The sequence below is a fragment of the Ornithorhynchus anatinus genome, chromosome X5 (genome assembly GCF_004115215.2).
Source record: "Ornithorhynchus anatinus isolate Pmale09 chromosome X5, mOrnAna1.pri.v4, whole genome shotgun sequence".
NCBI lineage: Eukaryota > Metazoa > Chordata > Mammalia > Monotremata > Ornithorhynchidae > Ornithorhynchus > Ornithorhynchus anatinus.
Window position 1 is genome coordinate 2,687,319 of NC_041753.1, and position 16,407 is coordinate 2,703,725.

General features: G+C 47.9%; 1 protein-coding gene across 1 annotated transcript; it reads right to left on the reverse strand.

Moving 5' to 3' along the window:
• Nucleotides 1-763: 763 nt before the first annotated feature.
• On the reverse strand, nucleotides 764-14,076 carry LOC114807902 (myelin-oligodendrocyte glycoprotein-like). The gene is made up of 6 exons (XM_029054728.2): nucleotides 13,935-14,076; nucleotides 10,557-10,628; nucleotides 8,706-9,050; nucleotides 6,133-6,153; nucleotides 6,006-6,032; nucleotides 764-1,591 (listed from the first exon to the last, which is right to left on the reverse strand). The coding sequence occupies exons 2-6, from the start codon at nucleotides 10,624-10,626 to the stop codon at nucleotides 1,437-1,439; spliced, it is 618 nt and encodes a 205-aa protein (XP_028910561.1). The 5' UTR covers nucleotides 10,627-10,628; nucleotides 13,935-14,076; the 3' UTR covers nucleotides 764-1,436.
• Between the last annotated feature and the right edge of the window lie 2,331 nt (nucleotides 14,077-16,407).

Genomic DNA, 16,407 nt, shown 5'->3' on the forward strand with positions numbered 1-16,407 from the left:
TTACCCTGTATCTACCCCAGCGCTTAGAACAGTGCTCTGCACATAGTAAGCGCTTAACAAATACAAATCAAATACCAACATTATTAAGTAAATTGGGCTGGACACAGTCCCTCTCTTGTGAGGGACTCACAGGCTATATCCCCATTCTACAGATGAAGTAACTAAGGCACAGAGAAATTAAATGACTCACCCAAGGTCACACAACAGGCCAATGGTAGAGCCAGGATTAGAACCCCATGACCTTCTGACTCTCAGGCCCGAACTCTATCTACTACGCTATGCAGCTTCTCCGGCTCCGCCACTTGTCTGCTGTGTGTCCTTGGGCAAAAGCAGCATGATGTAGTGGATAGAGCAGGGACCTGGGAGTCAGAAAGTCATGAATTCCAATCCCTGCCCTGCAACTATCTGCTGTATGATCTTGGGCAAGTCACTTCACTTCTCTGGGCCTCAATTACCTCATCTGTAAAATGGGGAATGAGACTGTGAGTCCCATGTGGGACAGGGACTCTGTCCAACCTGATTTGCTGATCCACCCCAGCACTTAGTACAGTGCCTGGCACACAATAAGCACTTAATAAATACCACAATCAGTATTATTATTATTCTCTGTGCCTCAGTTGCCTCACCTGTAAAATGGGGATTGGGACTGTGAGCCCCTCATGGGACAGGGACTGCCTCCAAACAGATGACCTTGTGTCTACCCCTACTCTTAGAATAGTGCTTGAACAATAAGCACTTAAAAAATACCATCATCACCATCAAGTAGTTTGTCACTAAGAATATTTTATTCAGCCCCACTTGTAGATGTAACAATAGTCATAAAAACTGGAGTCTGTATGTAGCAGCAAACTCCCAGTGATAATCATCTGGGAGCTACTGGACATCAATGACTGCTGAAAGTACACTTATACAAAATGTGAAAATAATACAAATTAATTTGCTAGAACTAAGTAATGTTGTGGATGGTTAGAAAATTTGAAATACATTGAGGTTATGCACCAACTTGCACTAGGGAAGTGCTATACACAGGCCCAGAAAGCCGAAAGCTGTGAATGAATTCTCCTGCTGAAGCAGTATATTGTCTCATGTACTAACACAGGTAGAAAACAAACCAGGAAGACCACCATTTTCCTTGAGAGGCCAGATTACAATAGTGTTTAGAAGAAAGAGTAGAATTAGAAGACATAATCCTGCTCTCAAGATCAACCGATTAGGAGAAACAGAAACAAAGTTATTTACAGATGGGAAGTTAGAAGAGAATGGAAAGATGGACATAGAAACATGAAAGATAGAGTAAATAAATTCACATATGCGTAAATAATACAGGTGACTTTGAGTGTGTAAATGCTGAGAAGAAATATTCATCAGGGAAAGCCTTCTGGAGGAGGTGGGATTTCAGGAGGCTTTAAAAATGGAAGAGATCTGTGGTTAGGTGACTATATGAAGGGAGAGGGAGCTCCAGGCAAAAGGAAGTGTACGAGCATGGTTATCAGACATGAGAAGGTTACCTGAGTAAGAATGAAGTAGGTACCATAATGTTTCTCATCAAACATGGTGGTGCCCAATCCTTTGCATGATTCTGATGCTTGACCTGTCAAAAACAACATCTGGCATCTTGAGCAGTTTCACTAGTGCCCAGGAAGCACCGGGAATCTACTTATCGAATAAGCAGTTTCACCAATCATATTTATTGAGCACTTACCATATGCCAAGCAGTGTACTAAACGTTTAGGAGAGTACAGTGTAACAGAGTTGGAAGACACGTTCCCTGCCCACAATGAAGCACTTTGTACAGTGTTCTGCACACAGTAAGCGCTCAGGAAATACAATTGAATGAATGAATGAATGAATGAATGAATGAATGAATGAATGAATGAATGAGAAGAAACTGCATCAATGTGGTATGTAGTCCAGAATGGGGACACCTTAGAAATAAAGCTCTGTCGATTTTTAAGACCTGAAATTTGGCTAAAAAAATAAGCTTATCCTAAACCAGCTTTGATTAACATATTACAAATAAACCTGAGTCACAATTGGACTGACATAGCCCTTCTACCTGCAATACAACAGTGCAACATGCAGAATGAAAACTCAAGTTGTTATGTTTTTATTGGTGTAGCAAATGCAGTAAAATGCACATTTATTTTCTCAGACCATAGTGTACTATTAAGCATATATTTAAATTAGGTCATCATCATTGTCATCAGCATTTATTGAACAGAGCCCCTAAGATATACAGGGCTTTGTTCTAAGTGCTTGGAAAACATAAAATAGAAGAAAAAGATGTGGTCATTGCCCCAAGGAATGTAAAATCTAATAATGGCATAACAGCAATTGCTGCTATTTTAATTTGGGCATTTCATTCATTCAATAGTATTTATTGAGCACTTACTATAATAATAATAATAATAATGTTGGTATTTGTTAAGCGCTTACTATGTGCCGAGCACTGTTCTAAGCGCTGGGGTAGACACAGGGGAATCAGGTTGTCCCACGTGGGGCTCACAGTCTTCATCCCCATTTTACAGATGAGGGAACTGAGGCACAGAGAAGTTAAGTGACTTGCCCACAGTCACACAGCTGACAAGTGGCAGAGCTGGGATTCGAACTCATGAGCCCTGACTCCAAAGCCCGTGCTCTTTCCAATGAGCCACGCTAGAGTACTGTACTAACCAAAATATAGCCTCAGATATGTTTAGCTTTTGAGTTTGGCCTGATCCCATAAGGGAATGTAGGTCAAATCTGTGAAAGGAAAGAAAATAAACTTTCTTATTTAAAATTCTACCTTTAATTTAGATAAATATCCATTAAATGGAATTGGAATCAACTCACTGTTAAACCCCCATCATCACCTTTTCAGTAAAACACAGATCCAGCTGCCATCTGTGTACTGGATCATTTAAGGGTCAAGTTAGTTTATGAGGGAGGGCTAAGAATGAAAGCTGTTGCTAGGTAGCAGGAGAAGCAGCCAAAGCAGCATAGCACAGTGGATGGAGCACAGGCCTGGGACTCGGAAAAACAAGCGTTCTAATTCTGGCTCCACCACATATCGGCTGTGTGACCTTGGGCAAGTCAGTTCACCTCTTGCCTCAGTTGCCTCATCTGTAAAAAGGGGATCGAGATTTTGAGCCTCACATGGGACAGGAACTGTGTTCACACCAATTTGCTTGTGTCCACCCCACACAAGCTTACTGGCATGTAGTAAGCATTTAACAAACCTCTGGACCACTCCTTCCTGACAGATGGACAGGGGAGGCCTGAGGCCTCTCTGGGCCAGTTTGCTTCCTGCCCCTTGCTCCTAGGGCCCTTTTCCGGGTACCATGAGAGGTGAGTGGCCATCCCAAGTGAAGGCAGTGTGTCCAGTCCACTACACTGTGAGGTCGTTGTGGGCAGGGATTGTCACTTTTTATTGCTGTATTGTACTTTCCCAAGCACTACAGTGCTCTGCACACAGTAATACCTATGAGAAGGGGAACAGTTACACTAAGCCCAGAGACTCTCTCATCATGCCTGATTACTTGTTTTGTTTTGCTGTCTGTCTCCCCCTTTTAGACTGGGAGCCCGTTGTTGGGCAGGGATTGTCTCTGTTGTCCAACTGTACATTCCAAGTGCTTAGTACAGTGTTCTGTACACAGTAAGTGCTCAATGAAGAGGATTGAATGAATGAATGAATGAAATAAATACAATTAAAAGAAAGAAGAAATACCACAATTATTATTATTACTCTTATCCCCATTTTATAAAGGAGGTCACTGAGGTGCAGAGAAGTGAAGTTACTTGCCCAAGGTCATACAGCAGACATGTGGCAGAGACTGGATTAGAACTCAGTTCCTTCTGACTCCCAAGAACATACTATATCCACTAAGCCATAGTACTTCTCTAATAATGGTATTTTTTAAGTGCTGACTATGTACCAAGAACTGTACTAAGTGCTGGGATAGATGCGAGATAATTGGGTTGGACATAGTCCCTGTCCTACGAGGGGCTCCCAGTCTCATTCCCATTTTACAGATGTGTTAACTAAGGCATAAAGAAGTGAAGTGACTTGTCCAAGGTCACACAGCAGACAAGTGGTGGAGCAGGGATTAGAACCCAGGTCCTTCTGATTCCCATACTCTTTCCACTGGGCCATGCTGCTTTTCTACTTGGCCTGTAAGCCGTTTGTGGAAAAGGAACTATGACCAACCTGATTAACTTGTATCTAATCCAGTGCTTAAAACAGTGCTTGGCACACAATAAGCACTTAACAAGTACCAAAATTATTATTATTACTATACAAGAAAATGAGATTGGACACAGAGAATGTCCCACATGACACTCACAGTCAATCCACATTTTACATGTGAGGTAATTGAGGCCCAGAGAAGTGAAGTGACCTGCCCAAGGTTACAAAACGGACAGAGGCCAAACTGGGATTCGAACCTAGGTCCTTCGACTCTCAGGCCCTTTGCTTGTAAGGACACGCTGCTTCTCCACGCTGCCACTAAATCCTGCTGGTTTTTCCTCACACAATTTTCCACATTCGCTCCTTCCTCCTCACCCATCCCAAAGCAGAGGAGGTGGGGACACAGGCAGCTGCAGCCCCGGGAGGAGACCGAGACCTGCAGGAGTCAGAGATCAGGGGCCGGGCGGCTCCCTAAGGGGCAGGAGGGACCCCGGGGCTGGGCTGGCCCCAGGGAGGGGATACCGATCTCCAGTGGCTGAGGCTGGTCCCACCTCTGAAGGGGTCACTGAGTTGTCTTGAGAGGGGGCAGGGACCGGGTCCCCCTAGCCCCACCGGGCACAGGGCAGATGGTCGGGGGGTTGGATCACTAGGCCAAAGGTAGAAGAAAGATAGGAGGATCCCCAAGAAGGTGGCGCGGGGGAAAGTGTAGATGTGGGATCGGTCAGTGCCACTGTAGAAGGAGACATCTCCGGCCTCGTAGTCCAGGTAAACCACCACCGGAGAGGGCGGGTGGTCAGGGGGAGATGGGTCGGGGGAGAAGTTTGGGCCCAGTATCCATCGTCATCTTTCTTCACGGTCCAGAATCCAAGCTCAGGTGACACTGAGATCCCCGCTTTCCTTCTCACATTTTCCCTGCAAACCCCCAGTTTACCAGCCTTTTCTTTCTCCGACCTCCACCTCCCAGCAACATCTCCCAGAGGTGAAGCGCTCGCGGCCCAGCACACAGAAATCATGACTGAATCTGTCCGGGCTGTTGGGCAGGTCCTGCCATGTGTCTCCCCGTGTCACCTGTTTCCTATCCTCAGACAGGACGAGATAGCGATTAGCCATGTCAGGATCGAGAGTGACATTGGCTGCGGACAGAGTTGTGGGTGAGCGTTGGGGCTCAGGGCAGAGGAGACCCCGGAGAAGAAAAGGGACAGGCCAGAGGACAGGCCCCGGTGGGGGAGGCTGATCCCATCGGCCGGGCCGAACCGTTCTGGGTGGAGGGAGAGGGAGCGGCTCCTTAAACGTGACCCCGCCCCGTGTGACCCCCGGGACCTGCCGCTCTCACAAAGGACCAGCCCGGAGGCGGAGACACGACCCTCCTCTCGTAACTCATGGCATGTGACAACATCTCGCCGTTCTCCGCCCTTCCCCTAGGGCTCAGGACCCAGGCTTACCCGGTCATTGCTAGGGATCCCAGATTCCTGCATGGGGCTTCACCTCCCCTGTGTCCGTGGTCGCCCCACCCCCCCAATTCTGGTCCAGCCATTCCAAGAGGTTCCTGGGGCTCCTGACAGCAGCAGAGTGGAGCAGGAGGAGAAATAAGAGCGGGAGGAATGGAGGGCAGGGAATGTGTCTGATGTTATGTTGTACACTCCCAAGCGCTTCGTACAGTGTCTTGCACAAGTAACCGCTCAAAAAATACAATTCAATGAATGAATGAATGGAGGGTGAAGAGGCCGCAGAAGGTTCTGGGAACTGCCTGGGTCTGGACCTCAGGGCAGAAACCAAGGAGGGCCTGGACCCCCGAGGTGGAAGGGACCAGTTATCACAGAGCATGTTTAGGGTCACTTACTTGTGCGTAACTCTACCAGTGTCTGCCCTGCAAAGAGAACAGAGAGAGGAGATGTCACTGGGTTGATGGAGCACATACAAACACCAACATGAGAAAATGACAGAAATGGAAGAAACACAGAACTTACTGAGCTCCAACAGGAATTTCTCTGGAAATGAACAGAAATAAGTCAGGGACCCTCCAGAACAGGAAAACCAGGGGTAGGCTGGGAGGGGTTGAAATAGGGTAAGAGAACTCAGTTTCTCGGGACATACGACATGGGTCTGGCTCCTCAGAAAGATACCCACTATGCAGAAAATGAGCCTTAGATATGGAATGGTGACCATTGTCCCCAGAATTGCCAGGAAGAGAAAGTTGATGTGGCCAGTTGTTATTTCCCACAGCTCAGATCTCCTGGTTCTGCTGGGTTTGCAGCTGCACTGTGGGAACTGGGGTGGTGGCAGAAAAATGCAAGGGAGGTGATTGGCTCCAGTCTGAACTACATGCAGGGGCTGGGGTTTCTACTCCCTATTGTCTCTCCGGCCCCAAGAGTGACAGGTGAAACAGAGGATTGGTCCTTTATCTCGGGGAAATACAATGTCAGATTGTGGGTTGTATGTGTGAGGTTGGGGGGGTCTGTCTTTGCCAAGTATCTGGGGACACTGATCTCTGATCTGTGTGTCTTTCTCTTCCCCATCTGGTCTACTGCCTTTCCCTGCCACAAGGAAGATGTCTCTGATATATTCTCACTCCTTTACCTTTGTCCCTGTGCTGTTTCCAGAAGAGATAAAAACCTCCAGCGGTGAGCAGTCCCAGCATAGGGAGGGTCACCCCCAGGGCCACCATCAAGGAGACAGCTGTCGGGAAGAGGGGAGCTGAAATAAAATTCCCAAAAATATCATCAGAGGGAAATATGGGGCAAATATGCCCTTTTCCATAGCTTTAGGGGAGTTAGATACTCATTGGAGGAGGCATGATCAGGGGTCCTAGGTCCTCGCTGTGTCTTTGCTCCAGGACACACTGAGAGCCCACAGCAGGGGCAGTGACCCCTGGTCTCTCTTCCTGTCTCTGAAGGGAAGGTGGGGGGTGTAGGGTTGGAAACCTAGTGGTTTGGGGAGCACAACGAGCACTGTGGGAAAGGACAAGGGCCAAGCATTTTCCGGGCCTGGCCGGGCTGGGGTGTGGCAACAGGGGGGTCACGGAGGAGAAGGAGCCTCTCATGATTCCCCAGGGAGAGTGCTGTGTCCTTGGTTGGAGGGTCTTGCTCCCCTTCTCCTCTTTTTTGGGCTTTGACTATTTCTTCCAGCACAGGAAAAGCAGCGTAGCAGAAGAGAAAGAGCATGAACTTCTGAATCACACAACCTGGGCTCTAATCTGGACTCCACTACTTGTCTTCTGTGTGACCTTAGATAAGTCACTTACCTTCTCTGTGCCTCAGTTCCCCCATATGCAAATTGGGGATTAAATACTTGTGAGCCCTCCTACTTAGAATGTGAGTCCCATCTAATAATAAAAGTAATAGTAATGATGGTATCTGTTAAACTCTTATTATGTGCCAAGCACTGTTCTAAGCACTAAAGTAAATACAAGGTAATCAGGTTGGACACAGTACCTGTCCCAATTGAGGCACACAGTCTTAGTCCCTATTTTACAGTTGAGGCAACTGAGGTATAGACAAGTGAAGTGACTTGCCCAAGGTTACACAGCAGACAAGGCGCAGAGCAAAGATTAGAACCCATGACCTTCTGGCTCCCAGGCCTGTGCTCTATCCATTATGCCATGCGAGTTCCATAATAATGAATAGGGAGGGATGACACAAACAATGGGTGACTGCGAAAGGGATGGGATTGAGGTACATGGAGTAGGTTGGTGTTGGAAGAGCAAAGTGGGAGGGTAGGAATAATAATTTTATTTGTTTAGCATTTAGTATGTGCCAGGCGCTGTTCTAAGCACTGGGGTAGGTACAAGCCCATGCTCTTTCCACTAAGCCACACTGTTTCTAAACAGGATAAGGGAGAGCTGATTGAGAGCCTTAAAGCCCCTCCTTCTCCTCCAACCTTATACAGTGAGCCAATGTAGGACAGGAATTTTGTCCAATCTGCTTATGCTATGCATACCATAGGGCTTAATAAAGTGCTTGACACGCCGTAAGTACTTAACAATGCCAATTTTATTACCATTCTTTTTAGTATTATTATTATCCTATCATCCCCATCACAGACCTTGCCCCATCCAGCCTGACCTTACTTCACCCCACCTCTACTCAAACCTCTCCGACTCCTTGTGACCCCTTACTGATACCCAAAATGATGGAACATAACCAGACCCAGACAGAGCCTTGCCTCATCCCAACCAGTCTGGCATGGGACCACCAGAACAGAATCTTGTCCTAAACATGTTCAGCCCCCAGGTCAGGAGAGGCCCCAACATTACAAAACATGAATGTTTCTTGGGAAAAGCCTGTCCAGTAGGTGAGATGGGGGTGGATGGCCCCTGAGCCTCATCTTAGCCCCAAACTATTCAGAATCACAGGAATTCAGTCTTTAAAAAGATCCAGGAAGAGGCTGACCCATAGAAAATGTCCCATGGAAACACGGAGTGGATATTGTAGAGTCCTGAAGCAATAAGGGATTCTTGGTTAGAACTGGACTGTCTATGATGCTGCGTAGGAATTTGAGAGAAAAATTCTCCACTGGTCACAATGAAAAACCAGGAACTCACCAACCACCTGCAGCTCCAGAGGGGCTTCATTTTGAGAACCATCAAAGAAAGAGCAGTGGTAGTTTCCCTCATCAGAGACTCTGACGTTGTGTAGTCTCACAGCCACACTCCCATAATCCATTGCATCTCTCACCAACTCCGTCCTCCCTCGATACGCCTCCATCTGCCTTCCAAACTGGTCCTTTCCGTGCTGGTACAGGTGCACAATGTTAGAGGGCTGGGATCGGAACAACCTCCCCTCCATGTCCTCAGCACTCTCCTTAGTGTTCAGGTGACAGGGCATCTCAGCGTCTTGCCCCTCCAAGGCCAGGGTGGGCTCAGCAGGTCCAATCACAGAAAACTGAGCTGTAATAAAGCGAAACAGTCAGAGAGAAGCTGCTACAGGGGCTTTGGTGGGAGGGGGAGACATGTCCCCATGAGAAGGGCAGACAAGCCCCTCATTCGCCCTCTGAAGGACAATGGGGTATCTGGTCCCATTTGATTCTCCATCTATACCTACTTGCTTAGATAACTCATTCGCTCCCATGGCTTCAACTACCATCTCCAAGCAGATGATTCCCAAATTTCCATCCCCATCTCTGATCACTCTCCTCTAAAATCTCAAATTTTCTTCTCCCTTCAAGACATCTCTACTTGGATCTCCCATAGATGCCTCAAGCTTAACAACTCCAAAACAGAACTCCTTACCTTCCCACCCAAACCCTGTCCTCCCCGTGGCTTTCCCATCATTGTAAACACCACCACCATCTTCTCTGCCCCACAAGCCCGTAGCTTGGCATTATCCTCAACACACCTCTTTCATTCAACACACATATTCAATCTGTCACCAAATTCTGTCGGTTCAACCTTCACAATAATGATAAAACCCCTCCCTTTCCCCTCCACCCAACTTGCTATGATGTTTATCCAAGCACTTATCCTACTGCATCAGCTGTCTTGCTAACCTCCCTGCCTCCTGCCCCTTCCCACTCCAGTCCATTCTTCACTTTGCTGCCTGGATCATTTTTCTACAAAACTGTTCAGTCCATGTCTCTCCACTCAAGAACCTCCAGTGGTTGCCCATCCACCTCCGCATCAAGCAGAAACTCCTTATCATCAGCTTAAAGCACTCAATCAGCTTGTCCTTTCCTACCTTACCTTCCTGATATCCTATTAAAACCCAGCCCACATACTTTGCTCCTCTAAGGTCTATCAACTCACTGTACCTCAGTGTCACCACTGAACCCTTGCCCCAGTTCTGCCTCTGACCTGGAACTCCCTTCTCCTTCATAGTTGACAGACGATCACTCTCCTTGCTTTCAAAGCCTTATTAAAAGCACATTTCATTCATTCATTTAACTTTATTTATTGAGTGCTTACTGTGTGTAGGGTGCTGTACCAAGCACTTGAGAGAGTACAATACAACAATACACAGGCACATTCCCTGCTCACAATGAGCTTACAGTCTTAGAAGGGGTGAAACCTAAGAATCCATTCCCAACCAAGCCCTCATTTCCTCTCCTTCCATTGCCTTCTACTCACTTGGATTTTCACTCTTTATTCACCCCACCCTTGGTTCCACAGCACTTGTGTACATTTTTGCAGTTCATTTCTTTATTTTAATGTCTGTCTCCCCCACTAGACTGCAAATTTTTTGTGGGCAAGGAATATGTCTACCAACTCTATTATGTTGTACTCTCCCAAGTGCTTTCCAAGCAGTGAATGCTCAATAAATACCACTGATTGAGAGGAAACACAATCCGCTCAGCTCTCATTACTGGAGAGGAACATCCACACTGGTGACCCATGAAAGAATTTTATCTCCCTCTGAGACAACCCAAAGTAAGAGTGAAAGGAAAAAGAAACTCTTACCTGAACCAATTGTGAGCATCTGGAGAAAGAGGAGGATGAAGGATTCTGGGAAACCTGCTGTTTTCTTCATCACTGGGGCATAAAGAGACAGTGGTGGATCAGTTGATACCTCTCCCTCCCCATCAGAGAGCCAGACAGGAACTAGGACATGGGACACGCAGCAGTGGAAGACTCCTGGACCTGGCATTTGGTACAGGTTAGCTTCCTGCCATGTGTCACCAACTCTCCTAAAACAAATCTTCAACCCCAAGTGCCCGGTTACCAATCCGCAATCCTCCCAGCCTCCCCTTGACCACTCAAAGTCTCTGTCCCACAGTATGAGTCAGGAAAATGACCTGGATCTGCTCTTTGCTCCAACACGGCCACTTCACAACAAGAGAACACTGACCTGAGAGCTGGTGGTTTGAGAACAAAAGTCAAAGGTCAGCAGGAGCTCAGGGTCAGTTCCTGTGTCTCCACCTGATGTCTCTAGAGGCCGGGCAGGGGTGAAGAAAGGCAGGGGTGAAGAAACCTTGCAGAGTTGAGGTGTGAACTGGTGACCACAGTGGGTCCCAGACCATAAGGAGACCACCAGGTCACTGGTTCTTGGAAAAACGTTTCTACTTCTCCCTGCCTCAAAAAACCACTGTGGAAGTGACAGTAGAACAAGGTGGTGACTGGGCTCTGGACTGGACTTCCCACCACACCTGTGATGGTGAGGACTATAAACGCATGAGCGAGGAGAATACCAATTCACTGGGTCGATCAATCAGTCAATCCTATTTATTAAGTGCTTATTATATGCAAAGCACTGTACTAAGTGCTTGGGAAAGTACAATGTATCAGATTTGGTAGACTCGTTCCCTGCCCAAAATGAGCTTATAGTGTAGAGGGAGAAAGAGGGACCTGGGTTTCAATCCAGGCTCTGCCACTTGTCTGCTGTGTGACCTTGGGCAAGTCACTTAACCTTCCCATGCATAGTTACCTCATTTGTAAAATGGGGATTAAGACTTGGAGCCCCATTGGAGACAGGGACTGTGTCCAACCTGATTTCCTTGTATCCAACCCAGCACTTAGTACACTACCTGGCACATAGTAAGTGCTTAACAAATACCGAAATTATTATCATTACTATAAATAAATTATGGATATATTCTTAAGTGCTGTGTATGTTTGAGAGAGAAGTGAGAAAAAAGGGAGCAAATCCATGTGGAAGGGAGATGAAGAAGGAAATGGGAGAAGAGGAAATGAGATCCTCTCACAGACCCAGACCCGACTTGTGTGAACCCCATGGTGGGAACTGTTTCCCCACTTGGAAGACATTTGTGTCCCTCCTGGTTCCTTGGCGGCCATGATAGACCCCAGCTGGGCAGGAAGTAGAGGAGGAGTCTAGTTCCCAAAGTTATGGGGATTCTCCTAGATGACAGAAGTGGGGCTGTGGAAAGGGAGGAGCAGGGACCACCATCCTTGTTCTGGAAATGTTCAATTTGGGGCACTGTTCCCCCTGTTCCTCCATCTCTCCTCTGCCCTGCTCCCAGAAGAGATTGGAAGGGTTGGGGGTGGGACAGGAGAAAGAGAGAGGAACTACATCAACCAAACTCCACCACGAGTCAGACGTCTCCCCAGACAGGCTTAGACAAGGATCTTCTTTCCCTCTGCCATGGAGGCAAGAGTTGTCAGTGGGTGAAGTGGTGATGGGGAAAGTTTTGGGATGTAGGGAGCAAGAGTTGGGGAGCCAAGCCCAATCCCCCAGCAGCTCTTCTGACCCCCCAGTGCCTCTAACCCAAGTAGGGGGGAAGAAGGAGATGATCCAACACCAGACTCTAACTCCTTCCCCTCCCTAACTTCCCCAGATCAGCACAAGACCAAGATAGCGAAAGCCAGGGTTGGTGGGAACAAGAAAGAATTGGGAGAGCCCAGCACCCCCAAATTACCAGAACATGGTGCCATCTGCCCCAACCTCTGCATACTGTCACTGGGGAGCCTTAATAATAATAACAATTGGTTTATTTGTTGAATGCTTACTATGTGCCCACCACTGCAGTAAGTACTGGGGAAGATACCCCATAATCAGATTGGGACAAATACCATCATCATTTTTATTATTATCAGACAGAGTCCCTGTCCTACATAGAGGTTACAGACTGGGAAAGAGAAAAGTTATCTTATCTCTATTTTACAAATGAGAAAACTGAGGCCCAGAGAAATGAGAGACTTGCCCAAGGTTACAAAGCAGGCAAGTAGTGGAGCCAGGATTAGATCCTAGGTCTCCTGACCCCCATGGCTAGGCTTTTTCTACTAAACAGCACTTCTCCCATGCCAAGCAGGGAATCAGGCAAAGTTTCCCTGGAGGCAGAAAGACTATGATGGGGAGAGACAGGCTCATTACACCGTAGCATCTGGAGTCTGTCTGCCTGGTGCCTTTCTGGACAAGATGTGGGCAACATGTTTCATCAAGTTCCAGCATCCATGGATCCCCTTCAGGAAGCCAAATCCCCCCTCCCCTTCCCCTATGTCACAGAAGCTGCTGGGCAACAACACAACTTGACACCTTGACTTTTTTATGGTATAAAGGAACTTTCTGTCCTTCTGCCCACACTGCTCCTCCAAGGCTCCCTCCAGGGCCCCTAGTGCTGTCTGTGAGTGCTTCATCTTTTCTTTAACTGCCAGCCCCCTGATCCCACCCACTATTGTACTGTTACCTTCCGAGGGCCACAGGAGTGAATGGAGGGGCAGGGGGACACTGGACTCCAGTTGCTCTCCACAGCCCCCTCCTTCTGCCTGTTTCCTTTCAAGCCTCTTCTCTGTCTCCCAGACCACTCACCTGCCTCCAGCAGACCCCCAGGGAAGAAGCTGGGGCTAGGCAGTGGATCAACTTCTGCCTCCTCCCTCCTGGGGTCCAGAGTGAGGATGGGGAGAACACTTCCACTGGGGAGGGGAGGAGAAGAACCCACCTTCCTTATTCAGGGATCTGGAGGATCAGGTTCATGGGGGCAAATGAGGATCTTTGCCTCATCTCTTCTTCTCCCTGCTTCCTGCTCTACCCCTTTTTACCCCGACCTTCCCACCACCCCCAACTCTCAGGTGCCCATAGTCTCTGAGGCTACCGGAAAAACCCAGGGACTGTGGTCAATGTCAGGGGAAAGAGGGAGTCTTCCTAGTCCTTGGAGTTTGGGGTGTAGGTCCTCCCCCGTCCGATCCCTTCCTGCGGGCACCCCCCACCCTGGCCAGCCCTTCCTCTACCGTCCTGGGGAAGGGGCAGCCCTCAGGTCATTTCCTGCCACTCCCCAACCAAATTGCCCTCTACCTCAGGTGGCTACCCCCACCCTCTCCAGTTTCAAGGAGAATTTCCCCAAAATTCAGCCCCCACCCTCCGAGGGCAGGGTCCCCCAGACTCACCAGCCCGATTCCTCCCTGTGCCCTCACACTTGGCAGCCCCGGCAGCAGGGCAGATTCTCCATTATTTGATGGTGACCAGGCTCACTTCACCAGGACCCAAAGCTCCTTTTGCAGGATCAGATCCAGGGCGTGACTCTGATGGGCACCACCCTCCGATAGAAAGGCGGCATTTGAACGTCTTATCAAACACTGGGCAGAACTCATCAGAGGCGGTTGGAAGAGTTATTATGTGCCAGGCACAGTACTAAGCACTGGGGTAGATAAAAGATAATCGGTTAGACCCAGAGCGCTAAGCGGGACAGGGACTGTGACTATAAGTGCTTCAAAAATACCATAAAAAAGGGTTCACAGTTTTAATCCCCATTTTACAGATGAGAGAACTGAACCACGGAGAAGTTAAGTGACTTGCTCAAGGTTACACAGTAGAGAAGTAGTGGAACTGGAATTAAACCCAGGTTCTTCTGACTTCAAGGCATATGCTCTATCCACTAGGCCACACTATTTCTTACTATGGCCCACACACTATACTAAGTGCTGAGGTCAATACAAGATCATCAGGCTGGACAAAGTCCCTGTTCCACATGGGGCTCACAGTCCTGGTGGGGAGGGGAAAACACAAAACGGGGATTTCTTCTATTATTTTGCATCTGACTCTCCCACTAGACTGTACACTCTCTGAGGGCAGGGTTCATGTCTACTAACACTATTGTAAACTCATGAGGGCTTAGTTCAGTACTTTGCACCCATTAGGTGTTCAATCAATACTATTGACTGATTGATTCTCAGGAACGAGTCTACCCACAACCCCCCACCCCAGGGGACAGATATGGCCACAGAGTTTCTTTGCTACCCAGGAACCAGAGCCCCAAAACAGGATTGTGAAACATTTCTGGATGCTGGGCTACAAAGGTAAGCAGCATGACCTAGTGGAAAGAGCCCAGATCTGGGAGTCAGCGGATCTGGGTTCTAATCCTAGCTCCACCTCTTGTCTACTGTGTGATCTCGGGTAAGTCACTTTACTTCTCTGTGCCTCAGTTACCTCACTGTAAAATAAGAATTTTGACTGTGAGCCCCATATGGGGCAGGGACTTGGTCCAACCTGATTACCTCTTATCTGCCTGACACATAGTAAGTGCCTAGCAGATACCATTTAAAAAAAAAGCATTGCTCTTCGACCTCAAGATCGCATGTGTTTCTGTGCAGTCAGCAGGCTTGGCTAGGATCCCAGGGTAGAGTCGGTTCTTTGCCTCCATTTGTGTTTACTCCCAGACTGTTCTGGGGAGGAAAAGAGAGGACAGACCACCATGTTTCTCTGAGGAGAGTCCCTCATGGGACTCCACCTGAAGACCCACGGTTGAGATCCTCCATGACTCTCTCACCTTCACATGGCCCATCAAGACTCTGATCTCAAAGCGTTGTTTCCCAGGGCACAGAGCTGAGGTTGACTGGCCCCGACTGAGGAGCCAGAGCTGTGACCCCTGCTGTCCATGCTGGTCATCTTGTTGAAGGGCAGAGAGAGACTGTGAGTCATCTGAGAGGGGAGAGGGATGTTGGGGGGAAAGCCACCAGGCATGGGGAAGCAAGAGGAATTTGAAAGCCAAGGGGAGGGGGTGAGATTGAAGGAGAGAGTGTGGACTGAATCAGTCTCTCCATCCCTGAGCCAAACCTCTTATTCATCAGGGTCAATGGCAGGAGGGAAGCTGGGTGAGGGGGCATCTTTATCCCCCAGCTAGGGGAAGTAACATAGCCTAATGGAAAGAGGATGGGCCTGGGAGTCAGAGATTCTGGGTTCTAATCCCTGCCCCCTCCACTTACCTGCTGTGTGACCCTGAGTAAGTCACTTTACCTCTCTGTGCCTCCATTCCCTCTTCTGAAAAATAGGGATTCAGTACCTGTCCTCCTTCCTACTTAGAATGTGAGCTCCACGTGAGATTTGATTATCTTGTATCTACCCCAGGAGTTAGTACATAGTAAGCACTTATCAAATACTATGATTGCTATTATCAATATTATTATTAATAATAATATTAACAATATTATTATTTCCTCCTCTAATTCCCACACTCCCTGGGGTTTCTGCATAACTGGGGTTTAAGAGATTAGGGTTCCCAGGAAATCTCAGACCTGCATATTTCTGGGGTCCCAGAATCGCCCTTCCCCATGGCATTTCCTATCCATCAATCCAGCAATCATTATATTTATTGAGTAATTATTGTGTTCAGAGCACTGTATTTAGAATTTGGGAGAATACAATATAACAGAGTTGGCCACACCAAGCTTACAGTCTAGAGGGGAAGACAGACATTTATATAAGTAAATAAATTATGCATATAGACATAGGTGCTGCGGGATTGAGGGAGGGGTGAAAAAGGGGGTGCAAATCCAAGTGCAAGGACAGACTGGAATGAGCCAGTCCTGAGGTTGATTGGCATCTGGAACTCTGGCAGAGAGAGATTCAGCCTGTGAATGTTGT